The sequence below is a fragment of the Carassius gibelio genome, chromosome A16 (genome assembly GCF_023724105.1).
Source record: "Carassius gibelio isolate Cgi1373 ecotype wild population from Czech Republic chromosome A16, carGib1.2-hapl.c, whole genome shotgun sequence".
In the NCBI taxonomy this organism is placed as follows: domain Eukaryota; kingdom Metazoa; phylum Chordata; class Actinopteri; order Cypriniformes; family Cyprinidae; genus Carassius; species Carassius gibelio.
The window spans coordinates 3938194-3955654 of NC_068386.1; the positions used below are offsets into that span (position 1 = coordinate 3938194).

Here is a 17461-nt window from a genome sequence, read left to right on the forward strand (position 1 = left end):
GGGAAGCATCTTCCACAGCGTCTGAGCCACAGACTGCATGTTCCCCTTCAACTTTTGCATCTCTATTTGATCTACAATCTGGCTCTTGTTAATTGGTTTGGGGTCTGCACTGAAAGACACAACGATTCTGATGTTGTTTGGGGTCAGAAGATCAAAAAAGTTGCCACCTCCTCCACTTCCATGGTACTTTTTGCCAGCGAGCCAATTCCAGAAGAATATGCCGCTGTGGTTGAAGACCCGAACTGACCAGAAAACCCAATAATACTTCTTTGCAAGGATATCCAGTATAAATCCTGTGAACTCTGGGTCAACCTTGGCTTGTCGCTCCAGAAGATGATGCTCCACATCTGTTTTGGCCTGCAGAGGGAAATTCTCAATGCAGTCATCCACCACTGCTTTCATGCGTGTCTCTACGTCTTCCATGCGATCCTGCCATTTCTTCACCATGGCCTCGCCTACCGCTCCCTCTTTCAGGGCGGCGTGACCCATGACTGCTATAATTCCCATCACAAATATCTTCTTCAGTCTGGCACAGAACTCCTCCACTGGCTTCCTGCTCCTTTGCTCTGTGGTCACCACCGTGTCCAACATGGCATCTCCAGAGATATTCTCTCCAGTTACAGCATTGTACAAGGAATCAATGTTCAGATCACCACCAGTGTTCTCATACTGGGTTATAAACTTATCTTTCTTCTTCTCCTTGAACTTGGGCTTAGCATTGACAAAGTCTTGAAACTTCTCATACTGACTGATTATCTTTGCCTCGCGGTCAAAGTTCTGTTTATTCATGGTCGTCCGCTGCATCTCCAAAGCAATTTGGTCGATTTCATCTTGAATACCTTCAAGTTTCTGGTTGATCTTTTCAAACTGCTCAGCGAGAAACTTGGCCTCTTTGCCTTCTGGGTTTCCGAGGAGTTCGGCCGAGGCCAAAAACACGGCCTCCAGGATGGGGTGGAACTGTCCCACGGTGGCTGCTAAAACCTCGCAGCCTTGCCCCATGATTTCCACTCCTTTCTCGATCTTGTCCTTGTTCTCCAAAACCCATTCTTCCACCCGATTCATTGTGGTTCAAAGCAGAGAGACCGTCTTATCCTTCTTACCCTTGTCTGTAACAGATCAAGGCATATATATCATAAAGTGGAAGCCACAACATAAAAATCAATACTAAAATCAATGCAGACATTTATAAGGGTCATGTTTGTTTGCTCAGGATGGGACCTTAACAGTAACCTGAGATGAATTGGACAGTTAGACCACAGGGACAGAAATACCAGAGTGTTTGTACATTTATACATGTTTTCCATGGGCTCCAGCCATTTAAAAAAAAACAAAAAAAACTAATATCGGCTCTTGCTCGGGCATGTCCTGTTCCACCTTAACCCCCACCAGCTAAGTCTCAGAAAATTATACAACAATAAAGGCCTATCAGTGAGATGAGGTGTCTACTATAATAATTTAAGTCAGTCATGCTAAAGTTTTTTTTTTTTGTGCCTTAGGCACACGTTATTGTTAGTATTGTGAGCACACAGTCGTCATGAATTGGAGAGCTGTTCGCTCCCCTTCTTTGGGGAATAAATCAGCATTTAAACCCTAGATTTATAGCAAAGCAGATGTTTTCAGGAGGGGTGGCTGGGAGAATATATTTGACGGCTTTAACAGTTCAGCATTTCAGGACATTTCTGGGCACTTCGATTACCCAAGGGAGATGATATCACACTCGTATCTAATTTCCCAGGACTCAGTATACAGGAAAGAAAGGCACACCCAGATCTGAGAAAATCTAGAGCCAATACACTTGTCCTGCATTGAAACCATATTGTATACCATATGACTCAGATTTTTACATACAAAATAAACACAAATAAAAATACAAGACTAATGCATCTTTTAAAGGAGCGTTCTGATCTCAGTGGAATTAGGAGCAAAACAATACTTACTGAGGAATACAATGATCCTGATTGTTTCAAGTCCTCCTTTGTAAGAATAATTAAGATGGCGTTGAAATTAAAACTCCAGGATGTTTCCGATTTGAGAAAGAAAATTAATTCATAAGAAAATAAAATAAATAATTTGTATCAAAAACACTGTTTTTGATGGTTCTACTCTGTGGAAAAAAGAAAAGGAACCAACCAACTGATTCTAAAAAAGAGGAACTGTTCAAATTCAAAGCCACATCCCTTATTTCTATCCAAATGCTGCTTAGAGCTTTGTGGCAGTCAGTAATATGACTTAAGCACAACATCCAGTATTATATGGACATAATATGGCAGGATGTTGCTCACATTACAATGATTCCCACAAAGTGTCTTCTCCAACTGTTCATGACAAAAAGCGTAGATCATAGGCCAGCTATTTTTATTTTTGTGACTTTTTATTGAATGCTCTACAAAGTTTTTGAAGATGTGCCAGTAAAATAACAAAAGATGGAAAAAGAAAAAGGAAGGGATGATAAATGGAAATGGACAAAGGCAAAACATAACAAATAAAAATGAAAGACTCACCGTTAGTCTGATGAAATGTTCAGAGGTATTCTCCAGTGTTCCATCAGAGTCCAACTAAAAGCACCAGCCTCTCATGGTCCACATATATATATAGACTCTGTCCTGCGGCACTCCCCCTTCAGATTAACTCCATCCCCTGCTAGCATTCCTCTGAGCCCACAAGAAGAGATGAGGGACAGGCACACAGACAGATAACATCCTGTAATCATGCCTTCTATGAGAAAATTCAGCATGTATTGGTATAGTGGCAGAAATGTTTAGAAGCGTCTTTCCATTTTAAACATCCTGCATGCTCCGCCCTTCTACACGGGTTGTCATGGGTACAGACACTCTATGTGAGACTATGGTAAACTGAATAAATTACATTTTAAAGTAAAGTGAAATAGAAAACATGATCAATGTTCAATGATCAAATAAATACAGCCTTGGCGAGCATAACAGATTACACACTTTTACACTGCAGTTTGAATGTTGAAAGTGTGCTTCCATAAATAAAAATCATAATGACATAAAAATAACAATGATGTATCAGAATTGTGTGCGTCAAAGATAAGCAGTTTTCATATAATATCACACTCTGAATGCCCAAACTGAAGTGGACACCATGCATCAGAGGGGATACATTATTATTATTTAATTTAGCAAATAAATAAGCTGTAGTCTTCAAATTGTTCTTCTTTTAAGAAACTTTGGCGAGCAAGATGCCAATCTAAAATTTGTGTGAAAACAGCCTTTGGGGGACTGTAGCTTTTAGACTTCCGTCACACTGTTTACATGCCAAAGAAAGACTCTACTGTTTGCGGTATTGCAGGCGAACAAACCCGAACAAAGCCTTTGTGCTGAAGCGGACGCTGGGACACACTGGCATGCATTGACTCGTCTGTAGAAGAACAGGGGGCTGTTGTGGATTACAGAGGGTCTGGCTTTAGCATTTCAAATCTTCATGTCACTTTTAGATCTTGCACTATGTAAACCCGTTTTACTCATAAACAATGACGTACACCATAACGCAGGGTGTGATTGCTGTTGCACATGCATGAGAAACAGTAAAAAGGCACTAGAGTGTGTTGTGGCAGGTTAAGATTCATACTTTACAAAAAATATCTAGTAGAAGCACAATCAAATGACTAATGGACATAATTCCTAACTTTAAGATTTAAACTTCTCTTCCCATATCGTGCAGGCATGAATTGACAGCTTGTTGACCCGAGTGCTATTACTTTTGATCTAGCATTGACTTTGAAACCATCCAGAATACTATAGCAGCACTGTAGAATTAAAGAAAATGTAAGCATATAGTTTGATTTGATTAATGGTCCATTTGTCTAAAGCACATCAGTCGACCACACACTATTAGGCAAAGATGATCTGAAATATTAAAGCAATAAATGACTAAAAACAGCTTCCATAGCTTGTACCGTATTAAGAGTTTCTTCTGAATAGCCGTTCTCTGTATTTTTATTGAATTGAAATTATTTAGCATTAGTCATGATGTAAATTTATAAAAAAGAGGATTAAATGTTTACTTTGGCCTGAACAACAACAAATCTGTCAGACTGACAGTTTTGCAAGGTGTGCAAGAAAAGGCATCATAGTTCACTGCATGAATTCATCATCAATAATATTTATTATGAGCACTGAAATAAAGTAAATGGAAAATGTGAGATGTGATTTATGCACCACACAAGTTTGTTGCTTACTCTTAGGGGTTTTGAAAAACAGATATGAGCAAAAGTAATAGTGTTACTTGCTTCAGCGGCTGCTTTCTGAAAAAAATAATAATGCTGGGCTTCATATATATATATAGAAAGTGGGTATACAAAATAAATTAATTGCTTTGCAGCCTGAAGTGAAGACAGACAGTTTTTGTTTTATCTAGATGAATGTCCTAGCATGGCATAGTCAGAGCTCAGACCTAAACCCCATTGAAAACCTGTGGAATGACTTGAAGACTGCAGTCCACAAATGATTTTACTGAACTTCAAATTTAACTTGAAAACTTGAGCAGTTCTGCAAAAAAGAATGGGTAAATATTGCAAAGTGTTGATGTGCAAAGTTGTTAGAGACATATCCCAACAGACTACAGTCTGTAATTAAAGAAGAAGGCGGTTCAGCAAAATACTGTCACAAAGGGATGATCCTTTTTCCAACTCAGTAATTCTGTTTTTATTTTTTTATTTTTTTCTGACATGTTGGTGTTTTATCTTTCAATTGGTTGTTTTCATTGTAAATACAGCTGGATAACACAAAAGCTGTGTCACTCTTTATTTCAGGCTGCAAAGCAACAAAATGTGATTATTTTCTATACCCACTGTTTAGCAGTGTTTTGGCTGATGTTAGGTATGTCTGTACTGATTTCAGTCAGATTTCCTAAAGTATCTCTCCCTCTGTCCTTTAGAAACCTCAACCTTATGCAAATGGGAAATGTGATTACAGCCCAGACAGCGATGAAAAGAAAAGGTCACCTCTTTGCAGTTCTTCATTAATGTGTGGCTGTTTTGTCTTGTGAAGGGCATTCGAGTTAATTTATGATCATATGTTATTTAACCTTAGTTTGTCATCTCATTTTGGTTGTCCTCATGCTCAGAAATGTGGATGATTCATTGTTGTGACCATCTGCACAGAAATCGTTATGTGAATCCAATGTTATTGCCTGAAGGACATTTATTGTTATCCATTTTGTTTGGGTTTTATCAGAGTACAGGGTCACTTTGGTGATTACGTGATGCTCCACCCAGAACTCAGAGATAAAATGTATTGGCATGATCGTTAGACTTTCAGCACTGCAACAGACAGATAGAAAACTAGAGGAACGCTGTGTGTTACAGATGACCCTTGTGGTTTTGTCAGGAAATAACCTATAAAAAGCTGATTGTTAATTGCCTGCTGATTAAATATTACTTAAAGCTGCAGTCGGTAACTTTTGATGCTCTAGCGGTTAATAAACAGAACTGCTTGCATCTTGCGGAAGAACATTGTACCCAGAACTACTTCTCTCTGTTTATGTCTATGAAGAATCACAAAGGTGCTGGGTTACTCCGCCGCGGTATCCCCGAAGCAATCTAAAATAGTCCGAATATAAACACTTACTATAGATGTACCCTAGTGATTCAGGACAAGCTAAAAACACAGTTTGGAAAACGGATTCATGGTGTACTCGCTTATTATATTCATTTTTCTACATTTTGAACACAAACAAAGTTATGGACCGGACCTCTGATTGGTTGTTTCTTACCGGGAGCGGATGGCTTTCTGCAAATGGCAATAAGACCACTGGGAGGAGCCACAGGAGCTTGATTTTTTTCACAGATTATCTGTCTCATATTCTACTGTCAGGACATAATGACAGGTTTAACAAATATGTAAAAAATATATTTACAAAAGTTCCCTACTGCAGCTTTAATATTTAAACGTCAGGTATAAAATTCTCCCACCCTGTTAATCTTGTGGAGGGAAAAAAATGTCACTCAGAAATTGCTGAATTTCACAAACAAAGAAAATACAGACACTGAATTAAACACAAAATTTTTAAACTGAAAACAGTACAATAAAAAAAAAAGTAAAACATTTTTTTTTACAGTGTATATAAATCATTTATCCATAATATTAAACCTTCAACAAAAAGATGAAAAACATCTGGGATCTGGAAGTCAGTCCAGGATAAATTGCATGGTGATCACATAACAGGTAAGTGACTTCTATTAACCATTCCCAGTCCAGAGATGAAGTTCAGTGGAATCCACCCCAGATCTGTCCTCTCTTCCCACCTGACCCTGTTTGTTTAACCAGTTCCTGTCAGACGGGTTTTCACTGTGTACTTTAGCCAAAAGGGTCGTTGGATTCAAATTTCACATACTGTATGTTTTTTAGTAGTAGTTTAAAAGACGGATATACTGTATAAGTGCAGGAATATTTTGTATGAGACATCTATATGTATTGTGAAATTTAGTCCAGTACACCCCTTACATGAACTGAAAAATGAAAAATGTTTTCAAATCCATGAGAAAACATCTGTCTTGATTCATGTTTACCAAAGCAAGATCAACACACCATTTACAACTTCAATACACCAGCCATCTTTGTGAACAGATTTTCTTTTGAATTAACTCATAGTTCACAAATTATTTTTTATAGCATAAAACCTTACCATAAACCATATTACATACCATAGAGTTGATTATAAAGTTCCATTTATTCTGCAGTTTATTAACCCCAGCTATCTTTTCCTGGTTGCACTGTTCCAGCTCGCACTGATATTTATTTCTCACGCTCTTGACCCTTTCACATTGACTTTAAACTAAACTCGCATCCCAAAATAAATAACCACAGAGAGCACAACAAAGATTAATCACATCTCATGACATGATGCCTAATATTTTTCCCTTTTTTTCAGTGCAATTTTAAGACAGACTGTGCATTTTTTCTAATACTGATACTAATATTGGTATTTTTTTTGTGTCCAATAACAAATGTAATGTAACCACAAAAAGGGAATTAATATTTTTTTTAATATTTTTTTTTTTATGCAACAGTCAAACATACTCATATGATTACATACATTTGGAAATAGTAAAAATGTAATCATTTGAACATTGGCTGTTGCATAAAAAATATATATATATATATATATATATATATATATATAAAAAAAGTTATGTTATGTTATATATGACTTATGTTTTGTAGTGCTGGTTAATTTTTTTGTACATTTACTGTTAATTAATAATTTTATTTATATAAATTGTATAATAATATTTGTATAAATATTTATATTATAAATATGACCTGACCTTGAAGTTTGATTTGTGTAATGCTGTATTTGGGTGTTTTTCCTGTAGAGACCCACTAGATGGCATCAATCTGTAGAACTGATTTTCGTAGAAAAGTGTGAATATCAGTAAAAACAATGGATCAAAAATGGTCTCTATCTACAATGCAGTTCATTCAAATAGATTGTCACACTTTTCTCAAACCTTGTTTTTATTATTATTATTATTACTATTAGTATTAGTATTACTGGCATGAAAGTGACACCCTGTCATGGAAGAGAAGCAGTTGGTTCCTGTCAAAGTTGGAAGTGTTGTGGGAATGAATCGGGCAGAAGGGAGGGAGGTTTATTGACAGTCAGATATACTGCAGTGCTGAGGAGACACTGAGCGGAGGAGTTGAGCTTATCTCACCACCAGAGAGAAAACACTGAGACAGAGAGAGATTCCAGAGTCCTCAGAGACAGACGGAGGAGAAGAAATGCTTGTAATAACATTAACATTCTGTGAAGAAAACTATATATTCAGGGGTTTGATAAACACAGTCAGACACGTCAGTAGGATGAATCCTGTGAGCTGGTGTGTGTCACAGTACAAATGTTTTAACGCTTTTTTATCAGATCAGGCCAATTAAACGCAGGAGGCCAGTCGATGGCCCACTCTAATGTAATGTCATTAGCTCAGGCTGTGATTGGCAGATGCAACCAGAGTGAGGTAGCATGGGATTGATTCACCATCTTTGGTAATACTATGATGCTGGGCTTCATAAATCACTTATTGGTTTATTAAATATTGATAGGCTATATTGAATTTCCTGGAGTAGGTTGGGCCTTTATTTTAATTATATAACAACAAAGTCCATTGTAGTTTGCAATAAAATATTTGATAAAGTATGTGTTTTTAACTGTGGTAAATTTTTTAGTTGCCATTAGCGCTGAGTTAGCTAATTTAAACGTCATCAATTAGTTCCAATGTGTTTTTGGCGCCATCTGCCAGCAGAATGTGCACAATACCAGACAATGCTTCTTCTTCTTTTTTTTTTTTTTTTTTTTTTTTTTTTTTATTAAGTGTAGAAATACGGTATTTCTACTGTATTGTCACTATGTCATACCAAAATAAAATACATATGTTTTGAATTAGTAGCAGCCAGTGTAAGCCATTAAAAACCTTTATCAGCGATGGAAGCAAGTCACATGGATCAATAGCTCCAAACAATAGCTCCACCACCACCAATTTATTTTCTGTATGGAAAAAAATATCAGGAAGAATACTTCTGGAACAGATGTCAGAAAAATAAACATTTACTTATAAATGCTATTTTAGTCTTTATGTGAAGACACTAATGGCTGATCTGCTTTAAAAAGTTAAAAAATTTGTAGCAGCAGCATAAAATATGACCACATACTAGCTCTATACATAGGCCCTATACTGGGTGTAAAACGATGGATTGTTCTCTCTATCTGCACTTCAGTGATCTTAATGAGTGGATCTGGAGAGCTGATCACAGCACTCTGGAGCTCGTCGTCTGTATATTAACAGTGAAAGGTTCCTCACCCTCTATTTCTGCAGCCCCTGGCCAGAAACTGCTGACTTATGTACAAAAGCAGTAATTTAATTAGATGTGGCTTTGAGTGCTGTATGTGTCCACTTCAGAGAGTTAATAGCAATGAATGTCAACAATCGCTTGTAAGTCATGTAAATGTGAAACACGCCATACCAGACAGAAAACTGAAATTAGATTTATTATTGCCTGTAATCTTGAAAAAAGCTTAAGACTGTTTCTTGGGAATGTATAAATTCAACTTTGAACTGCCATGAATTTTTAAAGGGTATATGTTAGTCTAACATCATGTGCTCTTGGCTGTGCAAGAGCATTAGTTTCCTGAGACGTCTTGCTGTGGGCTTTTTTTATGGCTGATGAGGAACAGATACTGTCAGCTCATGTTATTCTCATGCAGGCTAAATGGGGAAGCACATTTGTTTGCCAGTATTGTCCAGTCATATTGCTTCAGTTTTTATTACTAAAAAGCATTTGTATTTATTACTACAAAGCATTTGTTTTGACTGCACTTAACATGTTTGCTGTCTTCTGCATTTAAAGGGAATGTTTTCAGATAGACATTCAGTTATAACATTATGATGCAAGCATGCCCAGTAATAAAGCAAAATAGTCAACCTATCCTCTGCAGAGAATGGGTGCCATCAGAATGAGAGTCCAAGAAGCTGATAAAAATGTAAAAGTGCTAGTTTCAAAATTTTTGATAAATATAATAATAGTAATTATTTGTTTGTCTAAATCTACTCTGAATGCACACACACATTCATGTACTTATGTTTCTCCCAGTAGTGACATTCTTCAGGAAAACTCGACAGAGTAAAGCTGTCCTTGTGTCGACTGATGGCATGAACCAGAAACCCAGCTAACTCCTTCTCCAGAAGCTCCACAACAGCTTTGGCGTCTCTCTTCCTCGCAGGACCTTCTATCGTCTGTTTAACACTCTCGTTGGGCACAGGCTGAGGGTTGCTGCTGAACGAGATCACCAGGTTGGTGTCATTTCCTTGAGATACTTCAAAATAATTCTGTCCGGCCACACACTGAAAGTTTTGTCCAGCTCTCAAGTTGCTAATTTTACCCAAGTTACTAATGGCTCTGATGGACCAGCTCACCCAGTCGTACTTCTTCACCAGGAAGTCCAGCAGTTCCTGGGCCGTTTCCTGAAGGTTCCCATCTTCTTTCTCCTTCACAAGCCTCTTGATGTCCAGTTCAGCTTGCTCTGGAAACGAATCCACACATTTCTCTATCGTTTCCTTCATTTTGGTCTCAATTTCTTGGATCTTCGTGCTCCACTCTTGAATCTTCTCCTGCTCTGATTCCTCACCCTGAGTAAGGAAACAATATCCCAGCAGAGTGATGATTCCCAAACAGAGCAGCTCCTTCAGCCTGACACAGAAGTCTTCCAGGACCCTTCTGTTTCTGGCCTCGTATTGTTCCACAACATCCAGGATTGGCTCCCCAAATGTGCTGTTCCCCATCACAGCATCATAAAGCACACAGAGGTTTTTCTCTCCACCTGTTATGAAAAAATGCTCTAAGAACAAGCGTTTTTTGACCTCTTTATACTCAGGTTTAGCCTCCAGAATGTCTATGTATTTTCTAAACTGGTTCCGCAAATTTTCCTCCACAGAGAAGAACTGAGAATCCAAACGTCTCCTTCTGATCTCAGAATCAATGTCCTGTAACTGACATGAGAGGACATCCAATCTGCTCCTCACAACTAGAAACTGATCTTTGACATACGTGACCTCCTTGCTTTCCACATTGTCCAAGACCAGCCTCAAAACTGGAGCAGAAGCTTCAAAAAGAGGACACAGCTCCCCAACAGCGCTGGCCAGCACCTCGGCTCCTCTCTCAAACATCTCCATTAGGGCTTCAATGGCCTCCTTCTTCTGGGCTACAACCCGCTCTAGTGGACTGGACATTTCTTTAAAAGCAAAACCACAACACACACAAAGAACAATAGTAATTTGATTTATGATAAACTTAAGGGACATTTTTAAATAATGAATGTAGTTTGCATTAAATTATATTTAATCAAGTTTTAAACAGATTTTAAGTAAATGGTGATGTGATGCAATATATTTTCTCTTAATTTCTTATATTAGTACAACCCACTCGTTTTCATAACTGATCTGCATTATGCATGTCAATTTAGTTTTTTTTTTTTTTTTCAAAATGCACTGAATCATTGTTTTATGTTTGCATAAATTGAAAAGATCGTGTGTTTAAATTGAGGTTGATGACAAGTTTTTGTTCAGCTTTATTCTTCAGATTAAATGATCTGACTGAGACATATAAAATAAAAAAAAAATGTAAAAAAATAATAATAATAATGTTCTTCAATAAAATAATAACTTAGGCTACATTTGTAAATTTTATTTCATAATGCACTGAAACATGTACATTACAAGTGCAAATGATTTGAATTAGTTTGGTTTATGTTCAAATAAATGCAAAAGGTCATGTGATTTAACTGAGTTTGAAAAGAAAAAGTGTAAAAAAAATTTTTTACAAAAAAATACAATTTGTTTTTCTTCAAATCAAATGATGGTACTGCAGCATCATAAAACATTTATAGGGCCCAACCAACCCTTTAATGCATATCTATCAATCAATCTATCTATCTATCTATATTCTATAGTAGCTATTTCAGATGTGCATCACCACTTTTTTTTTAAACATAATGACATATACAGAGTACAGACATAAAAGGTTTAACATTTGAATCTAACCTCATGCACAATAAGAATAAATAACTATGGAGCTGAAATAATGATAGATGACTTTAAAATAATGTTGTTCAGTAAAACACATAATCAAACATTTAGGCTACATTTGTGAATCCAGAATTCAGGACACACCTTGCTAGTCTGTCTAAAATGCAGTCTGCCTCACATGAATGTGTCCTAATTATGCACATCCTTGACATCACATCATCATCCATAGCAAAAATAATATATATATGTATGTAAAACAGGTTTCTCACGCCTCTCGGGATGAAGAGCTGCTGGAATGACCTCCAAGTTTCCAAATGATTCCCACAGTTTCAGGTTCGACTTCAAAGCAAAATGTCGTGATCATATGCACACTGTGGAAAAGATGAGCTTGTATGTGTGTGTGATAGAGAGCGAGAGAGAGAGTTACGCGCACTGAAAGGTTTGGGAAGCTGTTGGTAACTGTCGGATCAATGTTTCATATTTGATTGCGGTTTATTTTTATAGATGTTTACCGATGGATCTGTGATGTGCGGCTCAGAAATCTATTTTTTTTTTACATGACACTGTTTAATTGCAGTTTATTTTGCATCGTGCGCAACATCTCACGCGCCACTGGATTAACATGAACGTGCGCAGATTTGGGATTTTCGCATCTCACTATCCCAAAGCAGGTATTTCTGTCACACACTGTATAGGCTACTAGGTAAAATAATATTATTATACTATTCTATAGTATTACATTTGCTGCTATCGTCTACCTTTGTGTCTAATAGATTGTGCGTAAATAATGGTTAGCTCAAGTATACTGTAGGTACCACGTTTGAAGTTAAACATTTTAATAAAAATATTGTGAATATTTATTTTTATTATTTATTAAAGTTGAATGAATGAATGAATGAATGAATGATTTTAGGCACATCATTCATATATTAGACTGGGGCAAATGGTCACAGTTTTCCACCCAGAGATAATTTTATTAGGATATAGGGTTGTTTTTTAAAAATAATGTTTTTAGGGAGAAGTACTTAATGTTAATAAAATGTTGTATGGGGGAATAAAGTAGTTTACATGGTAAATTGTCACAATATGATTATGCTGTTTATTGATGCTGATTTGATTTAGCTTATATACAAAATGGCTAATAATTTAATTTAAAGGAGAGAAGCACAATTCATTACATTATTTTCAACAACAAGAATGGCTGAATAAAATAAAAGTGTATAAAGCAGCAAAATACAAGACATTGTTTATGTGAGTATACAAATGCAAATGATTAAGATATGATACAAAAATGATAAAGATATGATACAAATGATAAAAACATGATACAAATCCAAGAGATAAAGAGAGTATCAATGTGACAACATGCCCCAAAGTGAAAACTGACCTTGAGAACATTATAGCTTCCTTATATAACTGAATGTTTTTCAGTGTGGCTTTGATGTTTGGCAGCTTGTTTACCCAATAAAACTTTATGATAATATTGTAATTTAAATTTTGAGTATAAATGTCACAATTTTAACTTAGTGAAAACATAGACAACCACTTCTAGATAAAAGCATGTATACAGTTGTTGTTGTTGTTGTTGTTTTTTTAACTCAATATTATAAGACTTATATCATTATATAAATCCTTTATGACAACTTGCTTTGCTCTCTAGTATTTAGAAGAAGAAGAATGATGTTGAATGTAATTTATTAATGGTGTTTCCACACCTTGGCACATTGTCCTAGAATGATTATTACTATTGTTACTTTATTTTTGTTCATTCATTAATTTTTCATTCTTACAGTCATGTGTATCCAGGACTCTCCGGCCAGTTATGGTTCAGGATTTGGCTGAAGAGTTGTCTGACAGATAGTCATAATGGGTAAAGGGAAATCTGAATTTCTTAACTTGTTTTTTTCCCCTACATAATAAAAAAGAATCTGGTACTATTATCAGCTCGATCACAATGTATTTGTTTTTGGAGTGTCTATAAATCTTGTATATGTGATCTGGGACATCTAGTGTCAGGATGAGAAGTTGCACACACTAAAAAAACTTCACAGATATGGCTTCATCAGTTATGCATATAAAACCATCAGAATTTCATTATATATATATATATATATATATATATATATATATATATATATATATATATATATATATATATATATATATATATATATATATATAAGTAATGTATACCAGCTGCTAAATATTTTCAAGTAAAATGTCACTCCATACAAACATATTGGACAAAATACTTAAAACACTATTTGACGCTATTGCTCACTTAGGCTGACTTAAACTGTGTGTCTTGAAATGAAATCAAGAGTATGTGTGTTCCTCATATCAAAATATATACAAATTGAGTGACATTCTAGAGATAGAGATTTATGATAAAAGTATTTTAAGGCTACATGTCATTGGAAAGAGATGTTTGTAACAATATTAATTGTTGTATACAATTATATGTATACAATTTTTTTTTATTAAAGATAAAGGATTTCTTTGATTTTGGCTTGGTCAGATTCAGTTTGAGTGCACTGTGCATCACTGTAAAAAAAAACATCAATATATGACAGTTCAATATAACTTTTGTTTCAAAACTACACGTATTTGCAGGAGTACAGTAGGAATGGGTTAACACGTTGTTTGCAAGGAAGCTGTTAGTGTTTTGAGTGAGACAGACAACTAGATGGACAGCAGTTGATAGGGCAATGACAGATAAAATAGATAAAAGACATGTTGGCTAAGAAAAGAGGGTTAAAATCACTCATAACTATTTAACACTTCTGATATCTTTTTGGCTACATCTTTCATTTTCTCTTCCCACTCGATGTGCAGAGCTTCCTCATCATCCCCGACGATGGCAGCGTAACTCATCAGAGCAATGAGGCCGATGCAGAACAGGTATGTGAGTCGAGTGCATAGGTTTTCCATGACACGCTGGTCGCCTTGTGAATGTTTCATGTAGACCTCTAGGATGGGCTGACTGAAGATCTTTGATTCACCCATCACACCGCCGTACAGCGTGTACAGGTTCTGGTCACACTGATTGATCACAAAGCTCATTTCAAATTCTTTCTTGCGCTGTTCATGTGCTGCTGATAGCTCCACAGTGTCCATGAATTTGGAGAACTGATTACGAATGTTTTCTTCTACGCGACTGTACAGGCCATCCACAGTCTCCTTCCTGATCTGATGCAATACATTCTGGTTCTGCTGACAGATATCGTCCAGGGCTCGAGTCACGCTGCCAAACTCACGTTTGAGTTTCTGGATGTCTTCATCGTCCACATGGTGCAGCACCACCCGGATGAGGGAACCAGCCACGCCGAAGATGGGATTGACCACCGCTGCTGCAGATGAGATGGTGGCCACACACTCCAGAACCTTCACTAGACCCCTCTTCAGCTTCTCTTGTTCTTCTAAGATCTCATTTTCAGCCATTGTGTCTGGAGGAAGAGCCCTTCCCAGTGAAGTTTACCTGAAGAAGAAACTGATAATACAAAGGCAAACAATATTATCACTTTCGTTTTTTTTTTATTTAGGCTGTTGGCGTCTCTGTGCAGCACACAGTAGGTTGTGTTTCATTCCCAAATGAACCTAATGGTTAAATAAAGACAGTCACTTGTTTCAAATAAGCCTTTTTGAAAAAATCATTTAAATAAGGGATATCAAGAACCTGGTCGAACTGAGATAAATTATGAGAGCTGCAATGTTACAATGGATTGTTTTATCTAGTCCTAACTAAACAATTCTGATCTGATTTATTTTAAAACAATCTAAAAATTTTAATGACACTATTGTATACTGTAAATACACATTATTAATTATAATCATGCTTATGTCTATAAAACATAGATGTTAAATATCGAAAATGTTTTTTTAATTAAGCAGCTTTAGACCTTAACTTGAATATCAAAACATCACTTTACAGGCTGTGTACTGTCTAAACACATTTTTAGTGAGATATAGGACTTAAGTCAATATTTTATTTGAATATCTGCCCAGTGTAAAGTGCGCTGGATGTTTGTTAGCTGCTCTAGGATCAAAACAGAACATTTACAACTTTATCAAGCAAAAACAGAACTATACAACAACATTTTCTCAAGCAATGTGTTGGTCTTCATCCCATCTAGAGTAAGATGACTTTAGCCAGCTGCTGTCTATCTTTTATAGCTCCCCCTAGCTGCTACTTCTGATTTCCTTGTTAATGCTAAGAATGAGTTCCTCTTTCAAACTTTAACAAACAATACCTAAAACTCATTGACATTTGCCTGATCTTGTTGCCTGTAAGGAATATTTCTACCCTTACCTCCCTCAGCTGCGTGTCTTCCCAGCAGTCAATGCATCATGGGCAGTTTCATCTGAGATCAGTGTGGAGGGGTGGACAGATGGACTATACCATTATCTTACAGGGTCCTGGTACATGAAAAAGATTTGCTCTTTCATTGACCTTGAAATATTCCTAATGCAAGCCATTTGTTTACTGTCTCAATTATGAATATTAATATACTGGCCAGAAAATGGTCAGTATTAAATATCTATCTATCTATCTCTCCGTCCGTCCGTCCGTCCATCAATCCATCCATTCATCTTTTAATCTATAGAAATTGTAGGTACTGTCTGTGGTGCTGCAGGACTCCAGATGTCATGTGATCATTCACACTGTGAAATGATGTAGATCTGCTTTAGGCCTTACTGTGGCATCAATGGTAATGTATGTTCCTCTTAAGGTGGAATGATTCAAAATGTGTATAGTCAGTTCCTAAAACGCATAGTTCCTGTTTTCCTACTTGTGCACTAAGACACAGACACGATGAGGAAGTGGTTGACAGCACTGTGACACAAGACTGCATAGACAAAGTACTTGGAGATATCTTCTTTTTCTTGTTATTTTGATGAAAAAAACTGAATAAGAGCAGTTTGTCATGGAGGACTCTTGATTCTCTGCTGATTTTTTTTGAAAATTATTCTCTCCAAATTTAATAAGATCACTCGTAAAATTGATGACATTGAATGTAAATGGCCATTCTAAAGTGGAGACCCTGCAGTTGGATGACAGCAAGGACAGACACAGATGGAAAAAGTAAGAGATTGTTCTGACATTTAGTTCATTAATTTGACAGCATGATTAATACAAATCTGAGTAAGTCTGTTTAATAATAGTCTAGAATGCAGCACATCACTAACTACAATTAGTGATGAGTAAATTTAAGTTTCAGGGTTAAACTTTATTCCTCATTTTTCTAAATTCTCATTTTCATTTAACTGAAGTACTAAAATAATTAAAACTAATGTGTGTGTGTGTGTGTATGTGTGTGTGTGTATGTGTATGTGTATGTGTGTGTGTGTGTGTGTGTTATATGCATGTTGCCTTTTATTAGTTCAAAACTAGCTTAGTTTAATAACCTAATGCCAGAGGGAAATTACTTTAAGATATTAACTTCTGTTTGATTACTATGATCACAAACTGTGTTGGGGGACTTTAGTATGGTCTGGTTTATCAGTATGGTTTATATTTGCTTGTAGTCACTTCAATTCAATTCACATTTATTTGTATAGTGGTTGTCACCATACAAATCGTTGCAAAGCAGCTTCAAAGAAAATTTGGTAGTTCCTCTTCAGGAACTCGAGTTGCGTCGGAGAACACTTTGGGGAACGCCTCCAGTGTGACGTCTCAGAAATCACGTGTATAATCAGTTCAATGTATGGGCGAGACGTCCGGGGGCCGATTGTGCTTTTCTCGCTGTTAAGCGCTCTGCTCTGGCTGGGCACGTTCTGAGAAGTGTGTCTGTGCATGCAATCTTGTGGTTGCAGTCGTGCTGCTACTGAGGGACGACGGCTACCACGCTCGCGGGAATCACACATGATCTGGCAAAAGAGTTGGAGACAGCTCGTCCTATCTCCACCCGTGTTCCCTAG

General features: G+C 36.5%; 3 protein-coding genes and 1 long non-coding RNA gene across 5 annotated transcripts in view; 1 reads left to right on the top strand and 3 right to left on the bottom strand.

The window, feature by feature from the left end:
• The window catches only part of LOC128030371 (uncharacterized), a 3385-nt gene extending 730 nt beyond the window's left edge, over positions 1-2655 (bottom strand). The window contains exons 1-2 of one of the 2 annotated variants that reach the window (XM_052617929.1): positions 2502-2655; positions 1-1106 (exon numbers count right to left, since the gene is read on the bottom strand). The exon at positions 1-1106 is cut by the window's left edge and continues 730 nt beyond it. In XM_052617929.1, coding sequence (XP_052473889.1) covers positions 1-1062 — 1062 coding nt within the window. In that variant the 5' untranslated portion in view covers positions 1063-1106; positions 2502-2655. Of the gene's footprint in view, positions 1107-1937; positions 2334-2501 lie in introns of those variants that run through there. The other variant, XM_052617930.1, reaches the window with a different exon arrangement.
• A 6017-nt stretch (positions 2656-8672) lies between these two features.
• Positions 8673-11900, bottom strand: LOC128030369 (protein rapunzel-like). The gene is made up of 2 exons (XM_052617926.1): positions 11812-11900; positions 8673-10749 (listed from the first exon to the last, which is right to left on the bottom strand). Exon 2 carries the CDS (start codon positions 10745-10747, stop codon positions 9566-9568), a length of 1182 nt encoding a protein of 393 aa, XP_052473886.1. The 5' UTR covers positions 10748-10749; positions 11812-11900; the 3' UTR covers positions 8673-9565.
• A 2-nt stretch (positions 11901-11902) lies between these two features.
• Positions 11903-14843, top strand: LOC128030378 (uncharacterized). Its single transcript, XR_008187884.1, has 4 exons — positions 11903-12213; positions 13335-13412; positions 14378-14443; positions 14708-14843. It is a non-coding gene; the product is annotated as an uncharacterized LOC128030378 (long non-coding RNA).
• On the bottom strand, positions 14110-15952 carry LOC128030377 (protein rapunzel-like). Its single transcript, XM_052617938.1, has 2 exons — positions 15852-15952; positions 14110-15032 (listed from the first exon to the last, which is right to left on the bottom strand). Exon 2 carries the CDS (start codon positions 14981-14983, stop codon positions 14303-14305), a length of 681 nt encoding a protein of 226 aa, XP_052473898.1. The 5' UTR covers positions 14984-15032; positions 15852-15952; the 3' UTR covers positions 14110-14302.
• Between the last annotated feature and the right edge of the window lie 1509 nt (positions 15953-17461).